Genomic DNA, 25,630 nt, shown 5'->3' on the forward strand with positions numbered 1-25,630 from the left:
GTGTGGGTGTGTGTTGGGGGACCTCTCTGTAGGTGTTTGTGGGTGTCATTTGCGAAAGATAAAGCTAGTGGCATTGCAAATGACAATGCCATTTATTTATGTTAAAACAAAAAACATAAATAAAAATAATGTCAAGAGCATTGCCAATAGCTCAAACTTTAACAAAGGCAAAACCATTGCATTGTAAATGCTTGTTGGTTCTTCTTTTTCTTTAATGGTGCTTCTGGCCTACAGATTTGCTTTCAGGGCCTAATTGTTAAACTTTAATGATTAACGTCAGTGCCTTGGGCTACCTGAAGTGTCTGGGGAGGGGTGTGAAGTCCGTGGCAGGGGGTGGCTATTATGAAGCGCATGTGAAAAGCAGGGATACCTGCGACACTCACGTTCTATCAAACGAAACCCACAAGCTCCCATTACACATTACTTAATAGATGGACATTTTCCAGGGCGACTGGAATTATACAATTCTGCAGACATAGCTTTTTTCGCTTAATTATGTATTTGACACATTTATCATGTGATCCATTATCGGCGAATAATCTGCATATTTTATCAAATAAAGTATATAGCTCAATCAATCAAAAGTTACTAAAAACGCAGCGGCACGTGGTACTGCACAGTGGACGGCCTGTTGCACAGACTGGCTGATTGCTTTTCAGTTGTTGATTGCTGCATTTGTGCATTAAACATGTATTAATGAGGTGGAAGTAATATCACAAAATGAGCAACATTGAGCTGCATAATTTGCCTTTCCGTGCAACATAAATTTGTGAAACCTGATTATTCTGGTCCTCCTCTGCTGCATTTGTTATTGCACTTATTTGAAATACATGCACACAACAGTAGTCAATACCCATAGATACAAATAGTTGCATAGCTCTTATTTATCTCTTCACAATAAGCATGCCTCCTACCCAAGTCTTTGTAGATCTTCCGCGTACTGATGAACCCACTCTACATAATCCATGCTTTGGTGCAGCTGTTCAAAATGTGGAGCGCTGCCAGTAAAGAACAGGTACAAGGCAGCTATGTTGCAAGGTCCAGTTACTCATACAGACAAGCACATCGGCTTATACAGAAGCCCTTCAAGCTTCCTTTAACCGCAGCGCTGCTGCGGTTATTTTTGCGCTGTGCGGCTGTTTTCGAATAACCGCGTTACATGACGAGCTCAGCTCGTCATCCGCACACGTCACCCGTGGCTGATGACGAGCTGAGCTCGTCATCAGCATCGAAGGGGTTAAATACACAAAATCATTACCCAATAGGCAGCAGAAGGGGAGTCAAGTAAATCGGTCAGAAGAGGTTGAGATGAAAAGAAAAGAGATTATGGTAGAAAGAGGGACTTATGACGAAGAACGAGGGAAGAGAGATGGGTAACTGTGAGAGGGAGGGCAGAGGGGCAAAGAGGGAGGGTAGTGAGGACGAGTGTGCGCGGTGAGGTGTAGAAAAGAAGGATTCAGGTGAGGAAGAGCAGAAGGCATGGAAGAGAGTGATGGGTGAGACAAGCGAGAATGATGACGTGGAGACAGAAGGATGAGGTAGAAGTAGAGGCCAAGTGAGAGGATGGCAAGACGAAGACAGAGAGGTAGCCACAGCACACGGAGAGGAGGATAAGACTGAGAAGATGAGGCAAAGAAAAAGGAGGGCGAAGTGAAGAGAGAAGTGGGTGTGGCAGGAGGAGGCAGGAGGTGACAAGAGCAGGGTGACGTGGAGAGAAAGAAGAGGGATATAGAGAGAGGGGAGGATGAGGCAGCAAAAAAGGCAGGTGAGGCGAGAGAAAAGAGGGTGAGACTCAGAGAATGGAGTGTGAGTCAGAGAGAGCAAAAGAAATAAAGTGCTTCAGTATTATCACCTAGATATACAATTAAAACCAGTAAGTATGTCTACCACAGTGAGTAAAACCTGCAGCTCATCCCTAGAAGACAATCAGACGCAGCTTTTAGACATCTGCGAGATGCTAAGCAACTCCATTCATCTTCATGGCCCACCCATACTTCTTCATGGCCCTCCCGAATCTTGGAGCCGGCCCGGGATTCAGACTGGCCTGTAGGGAAATCAGGCAAGTCAGTGTGTGGGCTGTTTTTCTGGCTGTTTGTGGGCCTGTTCAATCATCTGGTGGGACGGTTTTTAGGGCGAGCCTAGGCAGCGTGCATGCGTTGTCTGCAAGACCTGCTGTAATCAATATACAGAGTGTAATCCCGCCTGCTGCTTGCCATTGGTTCATTTCTGCATTGCTCTTCTTTTCTGGCTCCTTCTTGGTTGGCGCTCCCAATGCATCACTTCCGTTTTATGCCGAGGAGCACCGGCCAACGACAGTTTACTTACACTGTAGTTGGTTATGTGTTTTGTTTAGGGACCACGTTTATTTCCTGCTAGTGATGTTTTATCACCACGGCGCCCGCTTCACAGGCGACACATGCATAACTTTACTGTACACGGATGCTGTGAATCATATTTTATCACTGTGCCTGCTTTCATGTTTATTTATCACCATGGCGCCCGCTGTGCAGGTCGCCATGCACATAACTTTTATGTGCAGGGCACCGCGCCTCTTGTTTCAGCATGGTGCCCGCTTTCATGCTTACAACAGCAATAGCTGTAAGTCCCGCCAATGGGAGACCTATTGCATTGCAAATGCTTGTTGCTGTTGATGTCCCTGATATTAAAACAAACAATGCCAGCAGCACGATCAAATGTATGCAGTCTTCCATACATTGCAAAGCACTTGAACAGTGTCTTTACAAGTTCAAAAGGTGCCCCAATTTGGAAACATAGGCCACTTTTTTTAGTTATTTAATTCACTAACAGGAGCCACTTATATATTGGTACTGGGACTATTTTCTGTCCCAGTCTGACCCTGTTCCCCATTACTAAACTCCCTCAATCTATCCATGGGTTCAGCATAGCAGTGGGTGCTTTTACTTGGGGGCTAGGAAATTCAGCTATACACACACCATTTATGTGATATGGTTGTCAATAATGAGGAGTTTTCTTCCTCAGTGTCAAAGTGACATCACAGCGAATACTGGTTTTGCTCTTGACAAGATTACTTGAAATCAGTGGGTGCAGTTTCCATGGATTAAGCGCGTAGGCGCATTCTTACAATGAGATCGTGGACTTTCAAGTCCCAGAGTGCAACGTGCTACTAATTAAAAAGTCGCTACAGGTCAAAGGTGAACCTCATCACTGTGGGCTAAGTGGCAGGCACATTAAAAGGATTTATATTTAATTTTAATAATTTCAATAAAAAATAAGATGTCTAATGTTGGTTAACTAGAGCCCTGGTGGATTTTTACGATCACTACATGAAAAAGGTGTATATTGGATCGAAATTGTAATCATTTACATGACCTGTGTCGATCCTAAAAAATGTGGCATTGCTTAGACGCCCAGGCCCTGAAGGTACCCTGAAATAACACCAAAGTTATTTTGTGACACACAGAACTAACAAGTTTGTAGAAAAATTTGGTTTTTTTTTAGATGTTGCTTGATACCTCAATTTTCTCGAGAAGCTGTAAAGGGTACCATCTTAAGAATTCTTGGCACCCTTAGCTAGGCATATTTTGGGGCCCCCAGTGGGTATCAGCCTAGAATTTGTTATGGATTGTCAGTTAATTCAATCCCACCTAACGAGAAACAATACTGAATTATACACTAAACTTTCGGAAACAGTGGCAAGCAAAAAAGCTTAAACTGTTATGCATCCGCCAGCCCAGTAGTAGTAAAAGTAAGCTTAAACAATAATTGTTTTCTTACTAACAGATAAATCCCCCTTCAACTTCATTTTCGCCGTACCAGTGAATATCAAAGCACTGCTCCAGGGATTTTCCCCGATCTAACTTCCTCTGCTTGCCCATCTTGGCCTCTTTTGATATGTACATGTCCCTGGACAGACAGTGATGCCCAACTAAGTTGAATAGGAGTGCTCAGGTTCAGGAGAAGGACAGAAGTAAAGAGAATGGTATACTTCACAGACAAAACACCCAGTACCCGGATCAGGTTCAATGCCTGCATATCTGAAATCACACACTGTTGGAAAACTGTCTAAAGCTGAACACCCACAAGGCCGAAATTGTGATCTGCAGAAGATCTCATCTCTGTGGGACTCCGCCTAGTGGCCAACCGAGCTACTGCAGACAAACACTACGAACCTGTGGATCAGCATCAACAGCAAACTCAACATGACTGCCCAAGTCAAGGCCCTCACCGCCTCACTCTTCCATACCATGAAGATGCGGTGGAAGATTTTCAAATGGCTCCCAATCAGCACCCACAAAATCGTCACATGTGCCCGGGTCACAAACACACTGGACTATGGGCACACCTTCTATGCTGGGTTCAACAACAAAAATAAAACAAATCACCAGAAGGCTTCAGAACTCCGTGGCCAGAATCACCCGGGTTCTTCCCACGCCGCAATCACATCCCACCGCACCTGAAGGTGCTCCACTGGGTCTCCGTTCACAAACTAGCATAATTCAAACTCCTCACCCACACTTTCAAGACCCAGCATACCTCAACAATCACATTGGATTTCGGAAACCTTCCAGACAGAGAAAGTGCTGTAGAGACAGATACGTTTTTAGAGAGAGGAAAGAATGCTTGAGAGAGAGAGACCAAAATAGAAGGAAAAGGGGTCGGGTACACTGAGGGCTGAGGAAGGTTGAGCAGTATCGTCGGGGGAAAAAAGTTAGTTATTAAGAAGTAGTTGCATAGAGAGGTAGAAGTGGACAGGTAGAAAGGCGTTGATAGATCTAAAGACAGGTGCAAGTTAGAGACAGTGATGAGGTAAAGAAGAGCAAAACGAGTAGAGGTATAGAAAGAAACAACTAAAGAGAGTAATGAGGCAGCGACAGAGGTATGGAGAGCTGTGAAGATAGAGCAAAGAGATGTAAAGAGACGAAGTAGGGAGAGAGGTTAAGTTAGAGAAAAAATGTAAGGTTGATAGAGATGGCGAGAGGCTGGGGTAGAGTGAGTTAGTTGTGAGGTAAAGATAGGGTTCTAAACAAGTGAGGCAGATAAATGTAAAAAGAAGGAGAGGCGAGATGGATAAGTCTGAGAAAGCAGTGAAGAGACATGAGAAAGAAGGTAAAGGAACAGCAGTGGTTAAACAAGCATTGGAAATGCAATAGGTCTCGCATTAGAAAAGTTGGAGTTATTGGTATTGTAAATGACATATGTTATTTATTTGTTGGTTTTTAAAATTGCTAAATTGATGGCTTTGTCATTTACAATGCCAATAGTTATAACTTTTGCGAATGTGACACCTATAGCATTTGGAATGCAACATATTTTGTATTTACGTGACTTAGATGGCAGCTCTTGTCGTTAGGCCACATCTCTAGAGAGCAGGAGAGTGCAGCAGGGGAGAGAAGCACAGCAATGCAATAGGTCTTGCATTAGGAAAGTTTGAGCTATTGGTATTGTAAAGGACATTTTTTATTTATGTGCTTGTTTTGAAAATAGCGAATTAATAGCTTTGTTATTTACAATGCCAATAGTTTTATCTTTTGCAAATGTGACACCTATTGTAACACAATATGTGTTGTGAGGGTGAGTGAGGGTGAGGGTGAGGGGTTGAGGGTGAGGTGTTGAGGGTGAGTGAGGGTGAGGTGTTGAGGGTGGGTGAGGGTGAGGGGTCGAGGGTGAGGGGTTGAGGGTGAGGGAGGGTGAGGGGTTGAGGGTGAGGGAGGGTGAGGGGTTGAGGGTGAGTGAGGGTGAGGTGTTGAGGGTGGGTGAGGGTGAGGGTGAGGCTGAGGGGTTGAGGTTGAGTGAGGGTGAGTGAGAGTGAGGGTGAGTGAGGGGTTGAGGGTGAGGGGTTGAGGGTGAGTGAGGGTGAGGGGTTGAGGGTGAGTGAGGGTGAGGTGTTGAGGGTGAGTGAGGGTGAGGTGTTGAGGGTGAGTGAGGGTGAGTGAGAGTGAGGGTGAGTGAGGGTGAGTGAGAGTGAGAGTGAGAGTGAGAGTGAGAGTGAGGGTGAGAGTGAGAGTGAGGGTGAGGGTGAGTGAGGGTGAGAGTGAGGGTGAGTGAGGGTGAGTGAGAGTGAGGGTGAGTGAGGGGTTGAGGGTGAGGGGTTGAGGGTGAGGGGTTGAGGGTGAGGGGTTGAGGGTGAGGGGTTGAGGGTGAGTGAGGGTGAGGGGTTGAGGGTGAGTGAGGGTGAGGGGTTGAGGGTGAGTGAGGGTGAGGGGTTGAGGGTGAGAGAGGGTGAGGGTGAGTGAGGGTGAGGGGTTGAGAGTGAGGGTGAGGGTGAGTGAGGGTGAGGGGTTGAGGGTGAGGGGTTGAGAGTGAGGGGTTGAGAGTGAGGGTGAGGGTGAGTGAGGGTGAGGGGTTGAGGGTGAGGGGTTGAGAGTGAGGGGTTGAGAGTGAGGGTGAGGGTGAGTGAGGGTGAGGGGTTGAGAGTGAGGGTTAGGGTGAGTGAGGGTGAGGGGTTGAGAGTGAGGGTGAGGGTGAGTGAGGGTGAGGTGTTGAGGGTGAGTGAGGGTGAGGGTGAGGCTGAGGGTGAGGCTGAGGGTGAGGTGTTGAGGGTGAGTGAGGGTGAGGGTGAGGCTGAGGTGTTGAGGGTGAGTGAGGGTGAGGGTGAGGCTGAGGGTGAGGCTGAGGGTGAGGTGTTGAGGGTGAGTGAGGGTGAGGGTGAGGCTGAGGGGTTGAGGGTGAGTGAGGGTGAGGGGTTGAGGGTGAGTGAGGGTGAGTGAGGGTGAGGTGTTGAGGGTGAGTGAGGGTGAGGTGTTGAGGGTGAGTGAGGGTGAGGGTGAGGCTGAGGGGTTGAGGGTGAGTGAGGGTGAGGGTGAGGCTGAGGGGTTGAGGGTGAGTGAGGGTGAGGGGTTGAGGGTGAGTGAGTGAGTGAGGGTGAGTGAGTGAGAGTGAGTGAGTGAGGGGTGAGTGAGGGTGAGTGAGGGTGAGTGAGGGTGAGTGAGGGTGAGTGAGGGTGAGTGAGGGTGAGTGAGGGTGAGTGAGGGTGAGTGAGGGTGAGTGAGGGTGAGTGAGGGTGAGTGAGGGTGAGTGAGGGTGAGGGGTTGAGGGTGAGGGGTTGAGGGTGAGGGGTTGAGGGTGAGGGGTTGAGGGTGAGGGGTTGAGGGTGAGGGGTTGAGGGTGAGGGGTTGAGGGTGAGTGAGGAGGGTGAGGGTGAGTGAGGGTGAGGTGTTGAGGGTGAGTGAGGGTGAGGGGTTGAGGGTGAGTGAGGGGTGAGGGGTTGAGGGTGAGTGAGGGTGAGGGGTTGAGGGTGAGTGAGGGTGAGGGGTTGAGGGTGAGTGAGGGTGAGGTGTTGAGGGTGAGTGAGGGTGAGGGGTTGAGGGTGAGTGAGGGTGAGGGGTTGAGGGTGAGTGAGTGAGTGAGGGTGAGTGAGTGAGAGTGAGTGAGTGAGGGTGAGTGAGTGAGTGAGGGTGAGTGAGTGAGAGTGAGTGAGTGAGGGTGGAGTGAGTGAGTGAGGGTGAGTGAGTGAGTGAGGGTGAGTGAGTGAGAGTGAGTGAGTGAGGGTGAGTGAGTGAGGGTGAGTGAGTGAGTGAGGGTGAGTGAGTGAGTGAGGGTGAGTGAGTGAGTGAGGGTGAGTGAGTGAGTGAGGGTGAGTGAGGGTGAGTGAGGGTGAGTGAGGGTGAGTGAGGGTGAGTGAGGGTGAGTGAGGGTGAGTGAGGGTGAGTGAGGGTGAGTGAGGGGTGAGTGAGGGTGAGTGAGGGTGAGTGAGGGGTGAGTGAGGGTGAGTGAGGGTGGGTGAGGGTGGGTGAGGGTGGGTGAGGGTGGGTGAGAGGGTGAGGGTGAGTGAGGGTGAGTGAGTGAGGGTGAGTGAGTGTGAGAGTGAGTGAGGGTGAGTGAGTGAGGGTGAGTGAGTGAGTGAGGGTGAGTGAGTGAGTGAGGGTGAGTGAGTGAGGGTGAGTGAGTGAGGGTGAGTGAGTGAGGGTGAGTGAGTGAGGGTGAGTGAGGGTGAGTGAGTGAGGGTGAGTGAGTGAGGGTGAGTGAGTGAGGGTGAGTGAGTGAGGGTGAGGGTGAGTGAGGTGAGTGAGTGAGGGTGAGTGAGGGTGAGTGAGGGTGAGTGAGGGTGAGTGAGGGTGAGTGAGGGTGAGTGAGGGTGAGTGAGGGTGAGTGAGGGTGAGTGAGGGTGAGGGGTTGAGGGTGAGGGGTTGAGGGTGAGGGGTTGAGGGTGAGGGGTTGAGGGTGAGGGGTTGAGGGTGAGGGGTTGAGGGTGAGTGAGGGTGAGGGTGAGTGAGGGTGAGGGTGAGTGAGGGTGAGTGAGGGTGAGGTGTTGAGGGTGAGGTGTTGAGGGTGAGTGAGGGTGAGGGGTTGAGGGTGAGTGAGGGTGAGGGGTTGAGGGTGAGTGAGGGTGAGGGGTTGAGGGTGAGTGAGGGTGAGGTGTTGAGGGTGAGTGAGGGTGAGGGGTTGAGGGTGAGTGAGGGTGAGGGGTTGAGGGTGAGTGAGGGTGAGGGATTGAGGGTGAGGGGTGGGTGAGGGGTGAGGGGTTGAGGGTGAGGGGTTGAGGGTGAGGGGTTGAGGGTGAGTGAGGGTGAGGGTGAGTGAGGGTGAGGGTGAGTGAGGGTGAGGTGTTGAGGGTGAGTGAGGGTGAGGGGTTGAGGGTGAGTGAGGATGAGGGTAAGTGAGGATGAGGGGTTGAGGGTGAGTGAGGGTGAGGGTGAGTGAGGGTGAGGGTGAGTGAGGGTGAGGGTGAGTGAGGGTGAGTGAGGGTGAGGGTGAGTGAGGGTGAGTGAGGGTGAGGGTGAGTGAGGGTGAGGGTGAGTGAGGGTGAGTGAGGGTGAGGGTGAGGGTGAGTGAGGGTGAGTGAGGGTGAGGGTGAATGTGAGTGAGGGTGAGTGAGGGTGAGTGAGTGAGGGTGAGTGAGGGTGAGTGAGGGTGAGTGAGGGTGAGTGAGTGAGGGTGAGTGAGGGTGAGTGAGGGTGAGGATGAGGGGTTGAGGGTGAGTGAGGGTGAGGGGTTGAGGGTGAGTGAGGGTGAGGGGTTGAGGGTGGGTGAGGGTGAGTGAGGTTGAGGGTGAGTGAGGTTGAGGGTGAGTGAGGTTGAGGGTGAGTAAGGGTGAGGGTGAGTGAGGGTGAGGGTGAGTGAGGGTGAGTGTGAGTGAGGGTGAGTGTGAGTGAGGATGAGGGGTTGAGGGTGAGAGGGTGAGGGGTTGAGGGTGAGTGAGGGTGAGGGGTTGAGGGTGAGGGGTTGAGGGTGAGTGAGGGTGAGGGGTTGAGGGTGAGTGAGGGTGAGGGTGAGTTAGGGTGAGGGGTTGAGGGTGGGTGAGGGTGAGGTGTTGAGGGTGAGTGAGGGTGAGTTAGAGTGAGGGTGAGTGAGGGGTTGAGGGTGAGGCATTGAGGGTGAGTGAGGGTGAGTGAGGGGTTGAGGGTGAGGCATTGAGGGTGAGGCATTGAGGGTGAGGCATTGAGGGTGAGGCATTGAGGGTGAGGCATTGAGGGTGAGTGAGGGTGAGTGAGGGTGAGTGAGGGTGAGGGTGAGTGAGGGTGAGGCATTGAGGGTGAGGCATTGAGGGTGAGTGAGGGTGAGGGTGAGTGAGGGTGAGGCATTGAGGGTGAGTGAGGGTGAGGGTGAGTGAGGGTGAGGGTGAGTGAGGGTGAGGCATTGAGGGTGAGTGAGGGTGAGTGAGGGTGAGGGTGAGTGAGGGTGAGGGTGAGTGAGGGTGAGGCAGTGAGGGCGAGTGAGGGCGAGTGAGGGCGAGTGAGGGCGAGTGAGGGCGAGTGAGGGCGAGTGAGGGCGAGTGAGGGCGAGTGAGGGCGAGTGAGGGCGAGTGAGGGCGAGTGAGGGCGAGTGAGGGCGAGTGAGGGCGAGTGAGGGCGAGTGAGGGCGAGTGAGGGCGAGTGAGGGCGAGTGAGGGCGAGTGAGGGCGAGTGAGGGCGAGTGAGGGCGAGTGAGGGCGAGTGAGGGCGAGTGAGGGCGAGTGAGGGCGAGTGAGGGCGAGTGAGGGTGAGGGTGAGTGAGGGTGAGGCATTGAGGGTGAGGCATTGAGGGTGAGTGAGGGTGAGGGTGAGTGAGGGTGAGGGTGAGTGAGGGTGAGGCATTGAGGGTGAGTGAGGGTGAGGGTGAGTGAGGGTGAGGCAGTGAGGGCGAGTGAGGGCGAGTGAGGGCGAGTGAGGGCGAGTGAGGGCGAGTGAGGGCGAGTGAGGGCGAGTGAGGGCGAGTGAGGGCGAGTGAGGGCGAGTGAGGGCGAGTGAGGGCGAGTGAGGGCGAGTGAGGGCGAGTGAGGGCGAGTGAGGGCGAGTGAGGGCGAGTGAGGGCGAGTGAGGGCGAGTGAGGGCGAGTGAGGGCGAGTGAGGGCGAGTGAGGGCGAGTGAGGGCGAGTGAGGGCGAGTGAGGGCGAGTGAGGGCGAGTGAGGGCGAGTGAGGGCGAGTGAGGGCGAGTGAGGGCGAGTGAGGGCGAGTGAGGGCGAGTGAGGGCGAGTGAGGGCGAGTGAGGGCGAGTGAGGGCGAGTGAGGGCGAGTGATGGTGTGGGTGAGGGGTTGAGGGTGAGAGATTGAGGGTGAGGGGTTGAGGGTGAGTGAGGGTGAGAGATTGAGGGTGAGGGGTTGAGGGTGAGTGAGGGTGAGGGTGAGTGAGGGTGAGTGAGGGTGAGTGAGGGTGAGTGAGGGTGAGTGAGGGTGAGTGAGGGTGAGTGAGGGTGAGTGAGGGTGAGTGAGGGTGAGTGAGGGTGAGTGAGGGTGAGTGAGGGTGAGTGAGGGTGAGTGAGGGTGAGTGAGGGTGAGTGGTGAGGGTGAGGGTGAGGGGTTGAGGGTGAGTGAGGGTGAGGGGTTGAGGGTGAGTGAGGGTGAGGGTGAGTGAGGATGAGGGGTTGAGGGTGGGTGAGGGTGAGTGAGGTTGAGGGTGAGTGAGGGTGAGTGAGGGTGAGTGGTTGAGGGTGAGTGAGGGTGAGTGAGGGTGAGTGAGGGTGAGTGAGGGTGAGTGAGGGTGAGTGAGGGTGAGTGAGGGTGAGTGAGGGCGAGTGAGGGCGAGTGAGGGCGAGTGAGGGCGAGTGAGGGCGAGTGAGGGCGAGTGAGGGTGAGTGAGGGTGTGGGTGAGGGTGTGGGTGAGGGGTTGAGGGTGAGTGAGGGTGAGGGGTTGAGGGTGAGTGAGGGTGAGGGTGAGTGAGGGTGAGGGGTTGAGGGTGAGTGAGGGTGAGGGTGAGTGAGGGTGAGGTATTGAGGGTGAGGGGTTGAGGTTGAGTGAGGGTGAGGGTGAGGGGTTGAGGGTGAGTGAGGGTGAGGGGTGAGGGGTTGAGGGTGAGTGAGGGTGAGGGTGAGTGAGGATGAGGGGTTATGAGGGGTTGAGGGTGGGTGAGGGTGAGTGAGGTTGAGAGTGAGTGAGGGTGAGTGAGGGTGAGTGAGGGTGAGTGAGGGTGAGTGAGGGTGAGTGAGGGTGAGTGAGGGTGAGTGAGGGTGAGTGAGGGTGAGTGAGGGTGAGTGAGGGTGAGTGAGGGTGAGTGAGGGTGAGTGAGGGTGAGTGAGGGTGAGGGGTTGAGGGTGAGTGAGGGTGAGTGAGGGTGAGGGTGAGTTAGGGTGAGGGTGAGTTAGGGTGAGGGGTTGAGGGTGGGTGAGGGTGAGTGAGGGTGAGGGGGTGAGGGGTTGAGGGTGAGTGAGGATGAGTGAGAGTGAGGGTGAGTGAGGGGTTGAGGGTGAGTGAGGGTGAGGGGTTGAGGGTGAGTGAGGGTGAGGGGTTGAGGGTGAGTGAGGGTGAGGGGTTGAGGGTGAGTGAGGGTGAGGGGTTGAGGGTGAGTGAGGGTGAGGGGTTGAGGGTGAGTGAGGGTGAGGATGAGTGAGAGTGAGGGTGAGTGAGGGGTTGAGGATGAGTGAGGGTGAGTGAGGGGTTGAGGGTGAGGGGTTGAGGGTGAGTGAGGGTGAGGGGTTGAGGGCGAGTGAGGGTGAGGTGTTGAGGGTGAGGGTGGGTGAGCGTGAGGGTGAGCGTGGGGGTGAGTGAGGTGTTGAGGGTGAGGAGTTGAGGGTGAGTGAGGGTGAGGGGTTGAGGGTGAGTGAGGGTGAGTGAGGGTGAGGGTGAGTGAGGGTGAGTGGTTGAGGGTGAGTGAGGGTGAGTGAGGGTGAGGGTGAGTGAGGGTGAGTGCGGGTGAGTGAGGGTGAGGGTGAGTGAGGGTGAGGGTGAGGTGTTGAGGGTGAGTGAGGGTGAGGGGTTGAGGGTGAGTGAGGGTGAGTGGTTGAGGGTGAGTGAGGGTATGTATGTATGTATGTATGTTGAGTTTGAGGGTGAGTGAGGGTGAGGTGTTGAGGGTGAGTGAGGGTGAGTGAGGGTGAGGGTGAGGTGTTGAGGGTGAGTGAGGGTGGGTGAGTGAGGGTGAGGGGTTAAGGGTGAGTGAGGGTGAGTGAGGGTGAGGGTGAGTGAGGGTGAGGGGGTGAGGGGTTGAGGGTGAGTGAGGGTGAGTGAGGGTGAGTGAGGGTGAGTGAGGGTGAGGGGTTGAGGGTGAGTGAGGGTGAGGGGTTGAGGGTGAGTGAGGGTGAGTGAGGGTGAGGGTGAGGTGTTGAGGGTGAGTGAGGGTGGGTGAGGGTGAGTGAGGGTGAGTGAGGGTGAGGGGTTGAGGGTGAGTGAGGGTGAGGGTGAGGGTGAGTGAGGGTGAGGGGTTGAGGGTGAGGGGCTGAGGGTGAGTGAGGGTGAGGGGTTGAGGGTGAGTGAGGGTGAGGGGTTGAGGGTGAGTGAGGGTGAGAGGTTGAGGGTGAGTGAGGGTGAGGGTGGGTGAGCGTGGTGGAGGGGTTGAGGGTGAGGTGTTGAGGGTGCGTGAGGGTGTGGGTGAGGGGTTGAGGGTGAGGGGTTGAGGGTGAGTGAGGGTGAGTGAGGGTGGGTGAGGGTGAGAGGGTGAGGTGTTGAGGGTGAGTGAGGGTGAGGGTGAGGTGTTGAGGGTGAGTGAGGGTGAGTGAGGGTGGGTGAGTGAGGGTGAGTGAGGGTGAGGGGTTGAGGGTGAGTGAGGGTGAGGGTGAGGGTGAGGGTGAGGGTGAGGGGTTGAGGGTGAGGGGCTGAGGGTGAGTGAGGGTGAGGGGTTGAGGGTGAGTGAGGGTGAGGGGTTGAGGGTGATAGAGGATGAGTGAGAGTGAGGGTGAGTGAGAGGTTGAGGGTGAGGGGTTGAGGGTGAGGGGTTGAGGGTGAGTGAGGGTGAGGGGTTGAGGGTGAGTGAGGGTGAGGTGTTGAGGGTGAGGGTGGGTGAGCGTGAGGGTGAGGGTGAGCGTGGGGGTGAGTGAGGTGTTGAGGGTGAGGTGTTGAGGGTGAGTGAGGGTGAGGGGTTGAGGGTGAGTGAGGGTGAGGGTGAGGTGTTGAGGGTGAGTGAGGGTGGGTGAAGGTGAGTGAGGGTGAGTGAGGGTGAGGGGTTGAGGGTGAGTGAGGGTGAGGGTGAGGGTGAGTGAGGGTGAGGGGTTGAGGGTGAGGGGCTGAGGGTGAGGGGCTGAGGGTGAGTGAGGGTGAGGGGTTGAGGGTGAGTGAGGGTGAGGGGTTGAGGGTGAGTGAGGGTGAGAGGTTGAGGGTGAGTGAGGGTGAGGGGTTGAGGGTGATAGAGAATGAGTGAGAGTGAGGGTGGGTGAGGGGTTGAGGGTGAGGGGTTGAGGGTGAGTGAGGGTGAGGGGTTGAGGGTGAGTGAGGGTGAGGTGTTGAGGGTGAGGGTGGGTGAGGGTGAGTGAGGTGTTGAGGGTGAGGAGTTGAGGGTGAGTGAGGGTGAGGGGTTGAGGGTGAGTGAGGGTGAGGGGTTGAGGGTGAGTGAGGGTGAGGGGTTGAGGGTGAATGAGGGTGAGGGGTTGAGGGTGAGTGAGGGTGAGGGTGGGTGAGCGTGAGGGAGGGGTTGAGGGTGAGTGAGGGTGTGGGTGAGGGGTTGAGGGTGAGGGGTTGAGGGTGAGTGAGGGTGGGTGAGGGTGAGGGGTTGAGGGTGAGTGAGGGTGAGGTGTTGAGGGTGAGTGAGGGTGAGTGAGGGTGAGGGTGAGGTGTTGAGGGTGAGTGAGGGTGAGTGAGGGTGAGGGGTTGTGGGTGAGTGAGGGTGAGGGTGAGTGAGGGGTTGAGGGTGAGGGGCTGAGGGTGAGTGAGGGTGAGGGGTTGAGGGTGAGTGAGGGTGAGGGGTTGAGGGTGAGTGAGGGTGAGGGGTTGAGGGTGAGTGAGGGTGAGAGGTTGAGGGTGAGGAGTTGAGGGTGATAGAGGATCAGTGAGAGTGAGGGTGAGTGAGGGGTTGAGGGTGAGGGGTTGAGGGTGAGTGAGGGTGAGGGGTTGAGGGCGAGTGAGGGTGAGGTGTTGAGGGTGAGGGTGGGTGAGCGTGAGGGTGAGCGTGGGGGTGAGTGAGGTGTTGAGGGTGAGGAGTTGAGGGTGAGTGAGGGTGAGGGGTTGAGGGTGAGTGAGGGTGAGGGGTTGAGGGGTTGAGGGTGAGTGAGGGTGAGGTGTTGAGGGTGAGTGAGGGTGAGGGTGGGTGAGCGTGAGGGAGGGGTTGAGGGTGAGGGTGAGGTGTTGAGGGTGAGTGAGGGTGTGGGTGAGGGGGTGAGGGGTTGAGGGTGAGTGAGGGTGAGGGGTTGAGGGTGAGTGAGGGTGAGGTGTTGAGGGTGAGTGAGGGTGAGTGAGGGTGAGGGTGAGGTGTTGAGGGTGGGTGAGTGAGGGTGAGTGAGGGTGAGGTGTTGTGGGTGAGTGAGGGTGAGGGTGAGTGAGGGTGAGGGGTTGGAGGTGAGGGGCTGAGGGTGAGTGAGGGTGAGGGGTTGAGGGTGAGTGAGGGTGAGGGGTTGAGGGTGAGTGAGGGTGAGGGGTTGAGGGTGAGTGAGGGTGAGAGGTTGAGGGTGAGGGGTTGAGGGTGATAGAGGATGAGTGAGAGTGAGGGGTTGAGGGTGAGGGGTTGAGGGTGAGTGAGGGTGAGGGGTTGAGGGTGAGTGAGGGTGAGGTGTTGAGGGTGAGGGTGGGTGAGCGTGAGGGTGAGCGTGGGGGTGAGTGAGGTGTTGAGGGTGAGGAGTTGAGGGTGAGTGAGGGTGAGGGGTTGAGGGTGAGTGAGGGTGAGGGTGAGGGGTTGAGGGTGAGTGAGGGTGAGGGGTTGAGGGTGAGTGAGGGTGAGGTGTTGAGGGTGGGTGAGGGTGGTTGAGCGTGAGGGAGGGGTTGAGGGTGAGGTGTTGAGGGTGAGTGAGGGTGTGGGTGAGGGGTTGAGGGTGAGTGAGGGTGAGGGGTTGAGGGTGAGTGAGGGTGTGACCATATCCATTCCAGACACTGATAATTAATTGGCGACAAAAGTTATTATTTGACGTGGCATATCTTAATTGCTAGGTTTTTTAATTACTAGTTGATGTTTAATTTTTGTAATCATTTCTTTAAGTATGCACCTCTTAAAAAATAAATAAAAATATTGCTTGTTATGTATTTCCATTTGTAGACCTAGAATAGTTATGGTGCATTGTATGTAGCTTTAAAAAATAAAAATGTAGACTGCTCAATGTATTTCCGTGAATAGATGCAGGTTGCCTCTTTCTGTCAAATAATATCCCTTGTTCAACTTACTATAGTGGCGCGGCATACTATGAAGCAGAGGAGGACTGACTGTCAGAGCCTTGCTCTTTCCTCTCTTGCCAACAGGGCTACTCCAGAATAAGACCACGAAAACCATAATTTGTGAAACATGGCCATTTGACTCGCAGCCCGGTCAGTGGAGGGGCTCCGCTTTCTGATCCGTAGAGGCTGATGCGCAGTCACTTTCTTGAAGAGGAAATGGGGAATAAAAACTTTACTTTTGCAGTGATGTCGATGAACCTGGCTTGATGTCACACTGCTGCATTGTGCTGATTTTCTAAGTAAAAACATGCATAGTGAGGAGCACTAATACGGGTTTGAGATGGTGGAAGAGCTGCTTATCTCTTATGGAGATAGATTATCTGGGGGGAGGAAGGGCTCCTAATGGGAAGTGTAGACGGGGAGAAATTGAGAAAAAAAAGCTGAGCAGGGAGGGTGTTATTGTGGCTATCTGTTTGCCCGAGGGGAGGAGAAATGCAGGCCTGAGGCAGAGCACACGCTGAGAAGCTTGTGGGAGGGGGGCTGGGCTGCCTTTGATCTGGTAATGCGAGGCAGTCAGGCAGGGGGCTGGTGGCATTGTGCACGCGCTTTTTAGGGCTTGCGCTTGCGCAATGACCTAAAAAGCACATGCACTTGAAGAAATCGCCAGTGGAATCGCCAGTGGTGGATCAACACTGGATAAGCCGTAATAGAGCTTCGCCAGCGATGCGCAGAAGCGCATCAGCAGGCGAGCCCTAAAAAGGTAGCACAAAAGGAGTAAGATAGTGGCCAGAAAGACAGAGGGAACTGGCAAGGTAACAAACAAGCATTTACAATGCAATGGTTTTGCCTTTGTTAAAGTTAGAGCTATTGGCATTGGTCTTGACATTTTTTTTATTTATGTTTTTTTCTAACATAAATAAATGGCATTGTCATTTACAATGCCAATAGCTTAATCTCTCGCAAATGGCACACACAAACACCCACAGAGAGCCCCCACACACACACAGAGCCCCCCCACACACACACCCACACAGAGCCCCCCACACACACACATAGCCACACAGAGCCCCCCTCACACAGAGCCCCCCCACACACCCACACAGAGCCCCCCTACACACTGCAAGCCCTCCCCACACACTGCGAGCCCCCCCCACACACTGCGAGACCCCCCCCACACACACTGGGGATCAACATGAAAATAGGGCAATGACTGAGTTAGACCAAGAAGCAGGGGGTCAGTGTATTCTGCACTCCTCAATACGTTGAATAATAGTGGGGATCACCAATCTATTGTCTTTGAATAAGTCAATAGGGACCCCATTTAGGCCCAGCACTTTGTTACCTCCCTTTAGGGTAATTTTGGGGAATCACTACTATTTATGCTTCCTGGCATACACCCACACAGAGCTCCACACACACACAGCCACACAGAGCCCCCCCCACACACACCCACACAGAGCCCCCCACACACACCCACACAGAGCCCCCCCCACACACTGCGAGCCCCCCACACACTGCGAGCCCCCCCCACACACTGCGAGCCCCACACACTGCGAGCCCCCCCCCACACACTGCGAGACCCCCCACACACACTGGGGATCAACATGAAAATAGGGCAATGACTGAGTTAGACCAAGAAGCAGGGGGTCAGTGTATTCTGCACTCCTCAATACGTTGAATAATAGTGGGGCTCACCAATCTATTGTCTTTGAATAAGTCAATAGGGACCCTATTTAGGCCCAGCACTTTAATACCTCCCTTTAGGGTAATTTTGGGGAATCACTACTACTTATGCTTCCTGGCATATCTATTAAAGTGGCGATGTTGTATTGCTTATAAAAAAGTGCCACACATTGATGCCGTGGGGTCATGGGGTCCATACACCTATCGGTCTCTTCAATCGGTGAATTTACAATTTTCCCAAAAAATTGAGAGTATTTTCTTTTATTGAAGGGAACGGATGTGTTTGCTTAAAGGGCTTTCGTGACATCAAAGCTAGGATTAGAATTGATACCAAAAGCTAGACATTACCAGCCTGTATCAGCTTTACACAAAACAGAAGTTAACTTTTTTACAATTGGCTTTATTTGAAAAGTGCCCCGACCATAGACCGCCCTTTTCCCCTGTAGTCAGAGCAGTTGTGCCTGCTTTCCTGCGACTGTTGTCGTTCTTCAGAGCAGTCGAATGGAAGCTCCATAAATCGTACTTTTAATACGCTGTACAATAAGTCTCAAAACGTGAATTCTGGATCAGGCCATCTAAACGTATAAAGCGTGAAAGTACACGTCTCCCACCGGAAACCGGATGCTTCCCTTGAATGGGGAGCGAGTTCCAGATGCGCAAAGAAGGTGCCATGACTCTCATCTGTCCTACAATAAAGTACACTATTACCCCACTAGCCACACCTAGCCAGCGTCATGGAAACCAAGGTTCATTCATAAAACTCAGCTCACAGGAATTTCCTCCCCTTGCCAGACCCCAGGCTGCTGTCAAGTCAGCTTTGCTCAAGGTGACAAAAAGAGAAAGAAATGGAATGTGAATTATGTAGTAATCTTGCACATAGTGCGTGAAAGTGAAAGTAAAAGCTCCCATTTTTTGTAACACACAATAAAATGTAAATACCTCTAAATGCCAACTATGCATTCAGCAGTTAGTAAAGCAAAAATGAAGCACCTTTTTTGTAATTGTGAAGTGTGATGAGAGCACAGGTTTTAAAACTATCAAAACAAAATCAAGACACTTGGTGATGCCAAAATGATAACTATGCACAGTAACCAGATTTCTGCACATTATCACTTGAGTGCTATTTAGTTTACTCAATAAAGCTGAGCATCTGCACACATTTAGTGCCATTTTAATGGGAAATATGTTGGCTGTAAATGAAAGTGCGCTGCCACACAATGCTTTAGTTACATTAAAAAACACCCTACCTCATGTCCATTAAACCTAGGTGGGCCATGAAATGTTGTCCTTCTAAAAAGTGAGTCATAGGTCTAGAAAGTTTGGGAAGCAATGGACTAAAGGCATGGGGAGATTGTGAGGCCTAAAATTTGGTTTCAAGTTCTAATTCAATAATCAAGTTACCTCGTTCGTACACTTGACTCACCAAATGTAGCAATAGCAAGCAGAGAAGGAATACTCCAGGGTGCAGTAGAGGGACTCCCAGTCAGGTACAGCATAACACAGTATTGTCAAATATATGTCTCTTCTAGACACTAGGGCATCCACTTAGTACAGAATGAAACCCTCACAAGAACACCACGACTCATACAGTCCACACCACATACATGATTGCTCTCCCCACGCCCACGTTACATCTGCTACTTTACTCATTCCCACACCGCTGGTATTAATGCAATCCTTGGTCACACCACAGACCATACTTGTTTGGCCCCTCCGAGCACAGGTTAAGGTGATAAACTACGCAGCCTCCATTTGCCATGATTTGGAGTTTTTAGACCCTGGGCTTCCTTGTACTCAGTGTGGGGGGGCACTATAACACTGCGGAAAATGGCCCACCCCCTCCTATCGATTCACCCTCCCACAGACGCAGGAAGAACGCCTCCCATAACTTTTTACATGCGTGTCCGGCTGCCAGCTGAGCTCAACCACCCACCTCCAAAATTAGAAACACTGTACAGTACCTAAGCTCAAGGGCGAGCTGGGCAGGTGGGCATTATCCAGCAGAAAAGCATGACGGGGTTACAGACAGGACTGGCACTGCAGGCAATTATCAGATAGGGCGAGCATCACCAGGCAGCACAGGCATTCCAGGACAGAACAAGCATAAATAACATGAATGAGGGCCAGCATTATCAGGCAGGAAGGACAGGCATTCACATGAAGGAAGGGCACCATCAGACGGGCATTAGCAGTAGAAGGGCCAAGTACCAGCAGGGCGGTCGGGTATAAGCAAGCAGGACTGGATCAACAAGCGGGACTGGCATCAGCAGGCACGACTGGCATCAGCAGGCTGGACAAGCAGCACCAGGGGCCACGGGCATCAGCGGGCAGGGCCGACACGGGGCTCCTAGCTTCCCAGCCTCCATTTGCCATGATTTGGAGTTTTAGACCCTGGGCTTCCTTGTACTCAGTGTGGGGGGGCACTATAACACTGCGGAAAATGGCCCACCCCCTCCTATCGATTCACCCTCCCACAGACGCAGGAAGAACGCCTCCCATAACTTTTTACATGCGTGTCCGGCTGCCAGCTGAGCTCAACCACCCACCTCCAAAATTAGAAACACTGTACAGTACCTAAGCTCAAGGGCGAGCTGGGCAGGCGGGCATTATCCAGCAGAAAAGCATGACGGGGTTACAGACAGGACTGGCACTGCAGGCAATTATCAGATAGGGCGAGCATCACCAGGCAGCACAGGCATTCCAGGACAGAACAAGCATAAATAACATGAATGAGGGCCAGCATTATCAGGCAGGAAGGACAGGCATTCACATGAAGGAAGGGCACCATCAGACGGGCATTAGCAGTAGAAGGGCCAAGTACCAGCAGGGCGGTCGGGTATAAGCAAGCAGGACTGGATCAACAAGCGGGACTGGCATCAGCAGGCACGACTGGCATCAGCAGGCTGGACAAGCAGCACCAGGGGCCACGGGCATCAGCGGGCAGGGCCGACACGGGGCTCCTAGCTTCCCAGCCTCCATTTGCCATGATTTGGAGTTTTTAGACCCTGGGCTTCCTTGTACTCAGTGTGGGGGGGCACTATAACACTGCGGAAAATGGCCCACCCCCTCCTATCGATTCACCCTCCCACAGACGCAGGAAGAACGCCTCCCATAACTTTTTACATGCGTGTCCGGCTGCCAGCTGAGCTCAACCACCCACCTCCAAAATTAGAAACACTGTACAGTACCTAAGCTCAAGGGCGAGCTGGGCAGGCGGGCATTATCCAGCAGAAAAGCATGACGGGGGTTACAGACAGGACTGGCACTGCAGGCAATTATCAGATAGGGCGAGCATCACCAGGCAGCACAGGCATTCCAGGACAGAACAAGCATAAATAACATGAATGAGGGCCAGCATTATCAGGCAGGAAGGACAGGCATTCACATGAAGGAAGGGCACCATCAGACGGGCATTAGCAGTAGAAGGGCCAAGTACCAGCAGGGCGGTCGGGTATAAGCAAGCAGGACTGGATCAACAAGCGGGACTGGCATCAGCAGGCACGACTGGCATCAGCAGGCTGGACAAGCAGCACCAGGGGCCACGGGCATCAGCGGGCAGGGCCGACACGGGGCTCCTAGCTTCCCAGCCTCCATTTGCCATGATTTGGAGTTTTTAGACCCTGGGCTTCCTTGTACTCAGTGTGGGGGGGCACTATAACACTGCGGAAAATGGCCCACCCCCTCCTATCGATTCACCCTCCCACAGACGCAGGAAGAACGCCTCCCATAACTTTTTACATGCGTGTCCGGCTGCCAGCTGAGCTTAACCACCCACCTCCAAAATTAGAAACACTGTACAGTACCTAAGCTCAAGGGCGAGCTGGGCAGGCGGGCATTATCCAGCAGAAAAGCATGACGGGGGTTACAGACAGGACTGGCACTGCAGGCAATTATCAGATAGGGCGAGCATCACCAGGCAGCACAGTCATTCCAGGACAGAACAAGCATAAATAACATGAATGAGGGCCAGCATTATCAGGCAGGAAGGACAGGCATTCACATGAAGGAAGGGCACCATCAGACGGGCATTAGCAGTAGAAGGGCCAAGTACCAGCAGGGCGGTCGGGTATAAGCAAGCAGGACTGGATCAACAAGCGGGACTGGCATCAGCAGGCACGACTGGCATCAGCAGGCTGGACAAGCAGCACCAGGGGCCACGGGCATCAGCGGGCAGGGCCGACACGGGGCTCCTAGCTTCCCTCGTTCGTGCGTGAATACCGTGCACAGGCCAGGTATGCTTACCTCGCTTAAGCGGCGGCCCGTAGCGACGAGTGAAGGTAGGAGACAGGGGGAGAGAGGTTGGGGCAGGAAGGCAGGGGAAGAGAGGAGGGAAAAAAAAAAACAAATAAATCGACTCACCTGCACCTTGCGACGGCGGCACTTCTCCGGTCTTTCTCTTCGGCATGGGAGACCGGCAACGTCCTCCGCATCTCCCGGGGTTCCCTCCAGGCCACGGGAGCCCCGCGGGCGCCGCCATACTGCTTGCCGTCTTCCTCTCCTTCTTCCCCCGGGCTGCGGGGGGCGGGCACTTCCGGCCGGCCGCGCTAGGATTGGCCGGCCGGCCAGTCACGGGGCAGGAGAGACGCAGAAGTGCCGGCAATGCCGGACCAGACTCGGGGGCGTTCCCGGCGTCGCGTGACGTCGGCAAAAGCCAAAGAATGTCGGGAACGCCCCCGTGTCTGGTCCGGCATTGACGGACAGGCCCCTCGTCCAATGGCAAGGCTCCATTTACGGAGCCAGCCAATGAATGACGAGGGCCGAGCCAAAGCACACTACAATTCTCATCAGGTTTTCGCCTGCGCGAAAAAGCTGCGCAGAAAGCGCAGCTTTCGCCAGGCAAAACCTAAAAAGGTGACGCAAATTCAGAGGTTAGATAGTGGTTGAGGTGGAGTAGACATAGGTGAGGTAGTGAAAGAGGTGGGAAGTACAAACAGAAATGCGGCAGACCCGAGATAGGGAATGATAAAAAGAGGGATGAGAGTGTCAGAAGGGAGGTATAGACAGTCAGAGAGGAGGTAACCAAGTAGATGACTTTGTGAGAAAAAGGAGGGAGAGAGAGAGAGAGAGAGAGAGACAGAGAGACAAAGAGAGAGACAGAGACAGCGAGAGAGAGAGAGAGATGTATAAATGTAGAGATAGGAACAGAGTGGAGTGTTGAGAATGTGAGAGGTACAAGCAAGGCAGGATAAAGGAAGTTGTATGAAAAGATAAGGTAGACACATGAAAGGTAGATAGTTGAGAGAAAGATATGGTTGGCAGACACATGCGGAGAGAGAGGCGAGGTTAAGTAAAAAGCGACAAAAATGTTATATTAAGAATGTGTTTACGTCCACCATTATCACTTCTTCGGGAGACTCTTCCACCTCTTGGAATGTGGTGCCCTGGGTATTTGCCCAGGCCTTAAAACGGCTCTGGTTGTAAACTATACACATGACACAGGGTGTGGGTTTTAAATTCACTGTAGTCTTCCTCTGCATCTCAATGTGGCAGCCACCCAAAAAATCGAATTTTTCCGTGCTAATGGATAATAATAACTCTGTTGCTCAAATTATCCATCACAAGCTCAAAAATTAATTTGTCTCCAATATGAGGACCAAAGAAAATAGGGAGAGTGCCAAAAGCCTGAAACATCATGTAGTACTCGCTGCTAAACCCTCAGGGACTCTGATCCATTCTGGATTTTCATAATAACCACGGACTATGCAAATGAATTCCATTCAGATTTGCTATACGTTCTTTTATGAACTTCAAGCCAGTCCGGATTTTTCAAGCTCTAGAGCCAAGCCTGCTGGGACTCGTAGTTCACATCTAGGGCTTTTACGCTGCGGGTTACTTTACGCTGTTGGCTACAAACATGAGGAGTGGCTAATATTATATTATCTTTATTTCTTTGGGCCAGTGGGAAGCTATATCAGCACAATATGCTTAACACTGAGAGCAACCAACATGTTTTCCCCTGAAATTATAAGCGATCTCAGTAATTCGGCAACCCGAATTGCCGCGCGTTCTGGCTTAGATTGCCTAAAATCCGGCTCAAGCATTCGAATACCTTGGGGCATATTTACAATAACTGGCGCATCCCTGCAAATCAGCAGGGATGCGCCTGTTATTGTGCGCCACAGCTCCGCCATCATGGATGCGCCGCATTTAGAATGCGGCACACCATGGGGCAAAAAACGGCACAGATGCGTGACGCATCTGTGCCGTAAAAGTGACGCATTGCTGGAGTTGCGTCGCAAGCTCGACGCAGCTCCAGAAATGCTCTGGGGGCCCTATATAGTTAATGCTGCGTCAATCCTTACGCCTGCTTCAGGCAGGTGCAGGGTTTTGACGCAGCATGGGCCTAAAAGTGACTGAGTGAAATCTTGTAGATTTCACTCAGCCACTTTTAGGAGGCGTTCCTGCGCCGGAGCGCCCCCCTGCACAGGAACGCCTACATGTGGCGCAGGGCATTACAACGTGACGAATCTCCCAGATGCATCACGTTTTAAGTACCCCCGCACCATGGAGCAGGATTTGCGCCGCTGCGTCACAAAAGTGACGTAACGGCGGCGTAAATGAGGCGCAAGGTGCTTGTAAATCTGCCCCCTTGTTCCTTACAGACTCTATAATGATAAACAGAATGTGAACAGGGTCAATGCTCCAACTTACAGAGAGGAGAGTAAACATTTAACCACCCATCTAATGTTTACAGTTTTTTTCAAGCGGGCCATTAAGATATTAATCTCCCTCTTTGCACTTAAGAGAAAGATAACATTCTGACCCAGGAAAACACCCGAGACTGACCCAGCCATACGTTTGAGAAGGTCCGACTTTGGAGCTGGGGAACCAGGTTCCAGTCTCGGCGTCGGCTCAACATCCTGTGATTCTGGGCAAATCACTTAATCTCCCCATGCCTAACAAAAATGAATGCGTCCTTGTGTAACGTAACTAGAGCCCATGTAAAGCGCTCCACTACCTTCCGGTCGAGTTCAAGCTACAGAAAACTGCAAAAAATATGAAATAAATAGACGATGGCCTCTAGTACTTAAATGGCCGGGTACATATAATCCAGGCTTCCTCACGTGATCGCAATGCGTGACCCTGGCCAAAGTGTTTAATCCCCTTGAGTTTCAGCTGAATTAGCTGCCAAAATTGGGAGCGATTTAACAGAGGGAAATTTTAAGCACGGCTAAAAACATCGACACATTCAATATCCCCGTTCCTCCTCAATCACAAAAAATGAGCAAATTTCCGCAAAGTGCATTTGTTTGCTTTTTAGGAGATAGATAAAATGCAGTAGATTAAGCCGTTCATTTAACAGTGCGCGCTGGAAAATAAACAGATGCTCGGCGCTTATACACTGGACCGAGTCAAAGCGCTGCGGGAGAATGGGATAAATAAAAGGTACGCGTGGGTACGTTTTCGGGGGTCCCTGTCCCGTGCTCTGGCGCGTGCACAGTTCCATTTGATGAAATACCTTCCATAGCGCCAAGAAGAGAAGTGCCAACCTGGTTGCGCTGTTCGCCCTCACATGTGAGTAACTGAAGGACCACCCTGAGCCGAACACTGAAAGGCATCACAATCAACTTCATTACGTATTGGAAACTTATTGAAATGCTATTACTTTTTACGATTGGAAAAAAGCTGTGGTGTGGGTGGTGTTACGCATTTGTTCCTTGCTGGTAGTTATTAAAGATGGGAAACGTGTTATTGCCTTCTTTGCGAAAGTGCGGAATGTACGGGTTCGACCTATATGAACGCATGGGCAATCAATAAACAAACAACATGCTGAATTATTTCCAGGGCTAGAACACAACCAGCCGTTTCCAGGATGGGGAAACAGTTGGCGCCTACAAATGAAGATATACACATCACAATTACACGGACTGTACGCATTGCCAGAGAACATGCACGTTTTGGTACAAGGAGGCGCACTTACACTATCCACATGCCTGTGATGGTGAATGCCGGCAGCGTAATCGGCAGCACCACCCAGGCAGGCATTTTGGATCCGGGCATCCAGGAGGGATGCTTTGGCAAGGGAGGCCGGGGCCTCCAGGTGTGGCCCTGAGTGTAGCAGGCCAGCTTTGGTGCATCAGCAGCAGCTCCCCAGTGGAAAAAACAATCCCAGCGCAGAGTGGTTGGTGCAAGTTTAACGCAGCCTCCTCCCAACACAGGGTCGGTGTCCTCCTGGACCGACCGAACTTTAAAGAAAACTCCTCCCGGCACAGAGAGCTAGCTCCTCTGCAGGGCCAAGGTTCAAAGCAAACTTTTCCAGGCACAGAGTGGCTGCTGTTGGATTAAAAACAACTTCTTCCTGCGCCGGAGCAGCGCTCCGCCAGGCACCGCTTCAATGAAGGCATCGGCCAGCGCGGGTATCTGTCAGGCTGTGCTGGTGGTGGTTTGGCAAAATCGCGCCGGGGCCTGTTTCCCGGGGCGGAGAGCTGCCTTACTGGCTCCTGTGTCCATGCGGCGATGCTCAGGGTAGACCGTAGACCCTTGCACTTCTGCGGCCGGCTTCCAGGCGCCAAGTTTGCCGGCGTGCTCAGCCGGGTGGGT

The 25,630-nt window shown here is 52.8% G+C and overlaps 1 protein-coding gene across 1 annotated transcript in view; it reads right to left on the bottom strand.

The window, feature by feature from the left end:
• LOC147711528 (transmembrane protein 150A-like) overlaps nt 1-25,353 on the bottom strand; it is a 693,781-nt gene extending 668,428 nt beyond the window's left edge. The window contains exon 1 of the mRNA XM_086922226.1: nt 25,011-25,353. Within this exon, the coding sequence (XP_086778352.1) occupies nt 25,011-25,090 (80 nt within the window). The 5' untranslated portion in view covers nt 25,091-25,353. The remainder of the gene's footprint in view (nt 1-25,010) is intronic.
• Between the last annotated feature and the right edge of the window lie 277 nt (nt 25,354-25,630).

This window comes from Lissotriton vulgaris, chromosome 5 (assembly GCF_964263255.1).
Source record: "Lissotriton vulgaris chromosome 5, aLisVul1.2, whole genome shotgun sequence".
NCBI classification, from domain to species: domain Eukaryota; kingdom Metazoa; phylum Chordata; class Amphibia; order Caudata; family Salamandridae; genus Lissotriton; species Lissotriton vulgaris.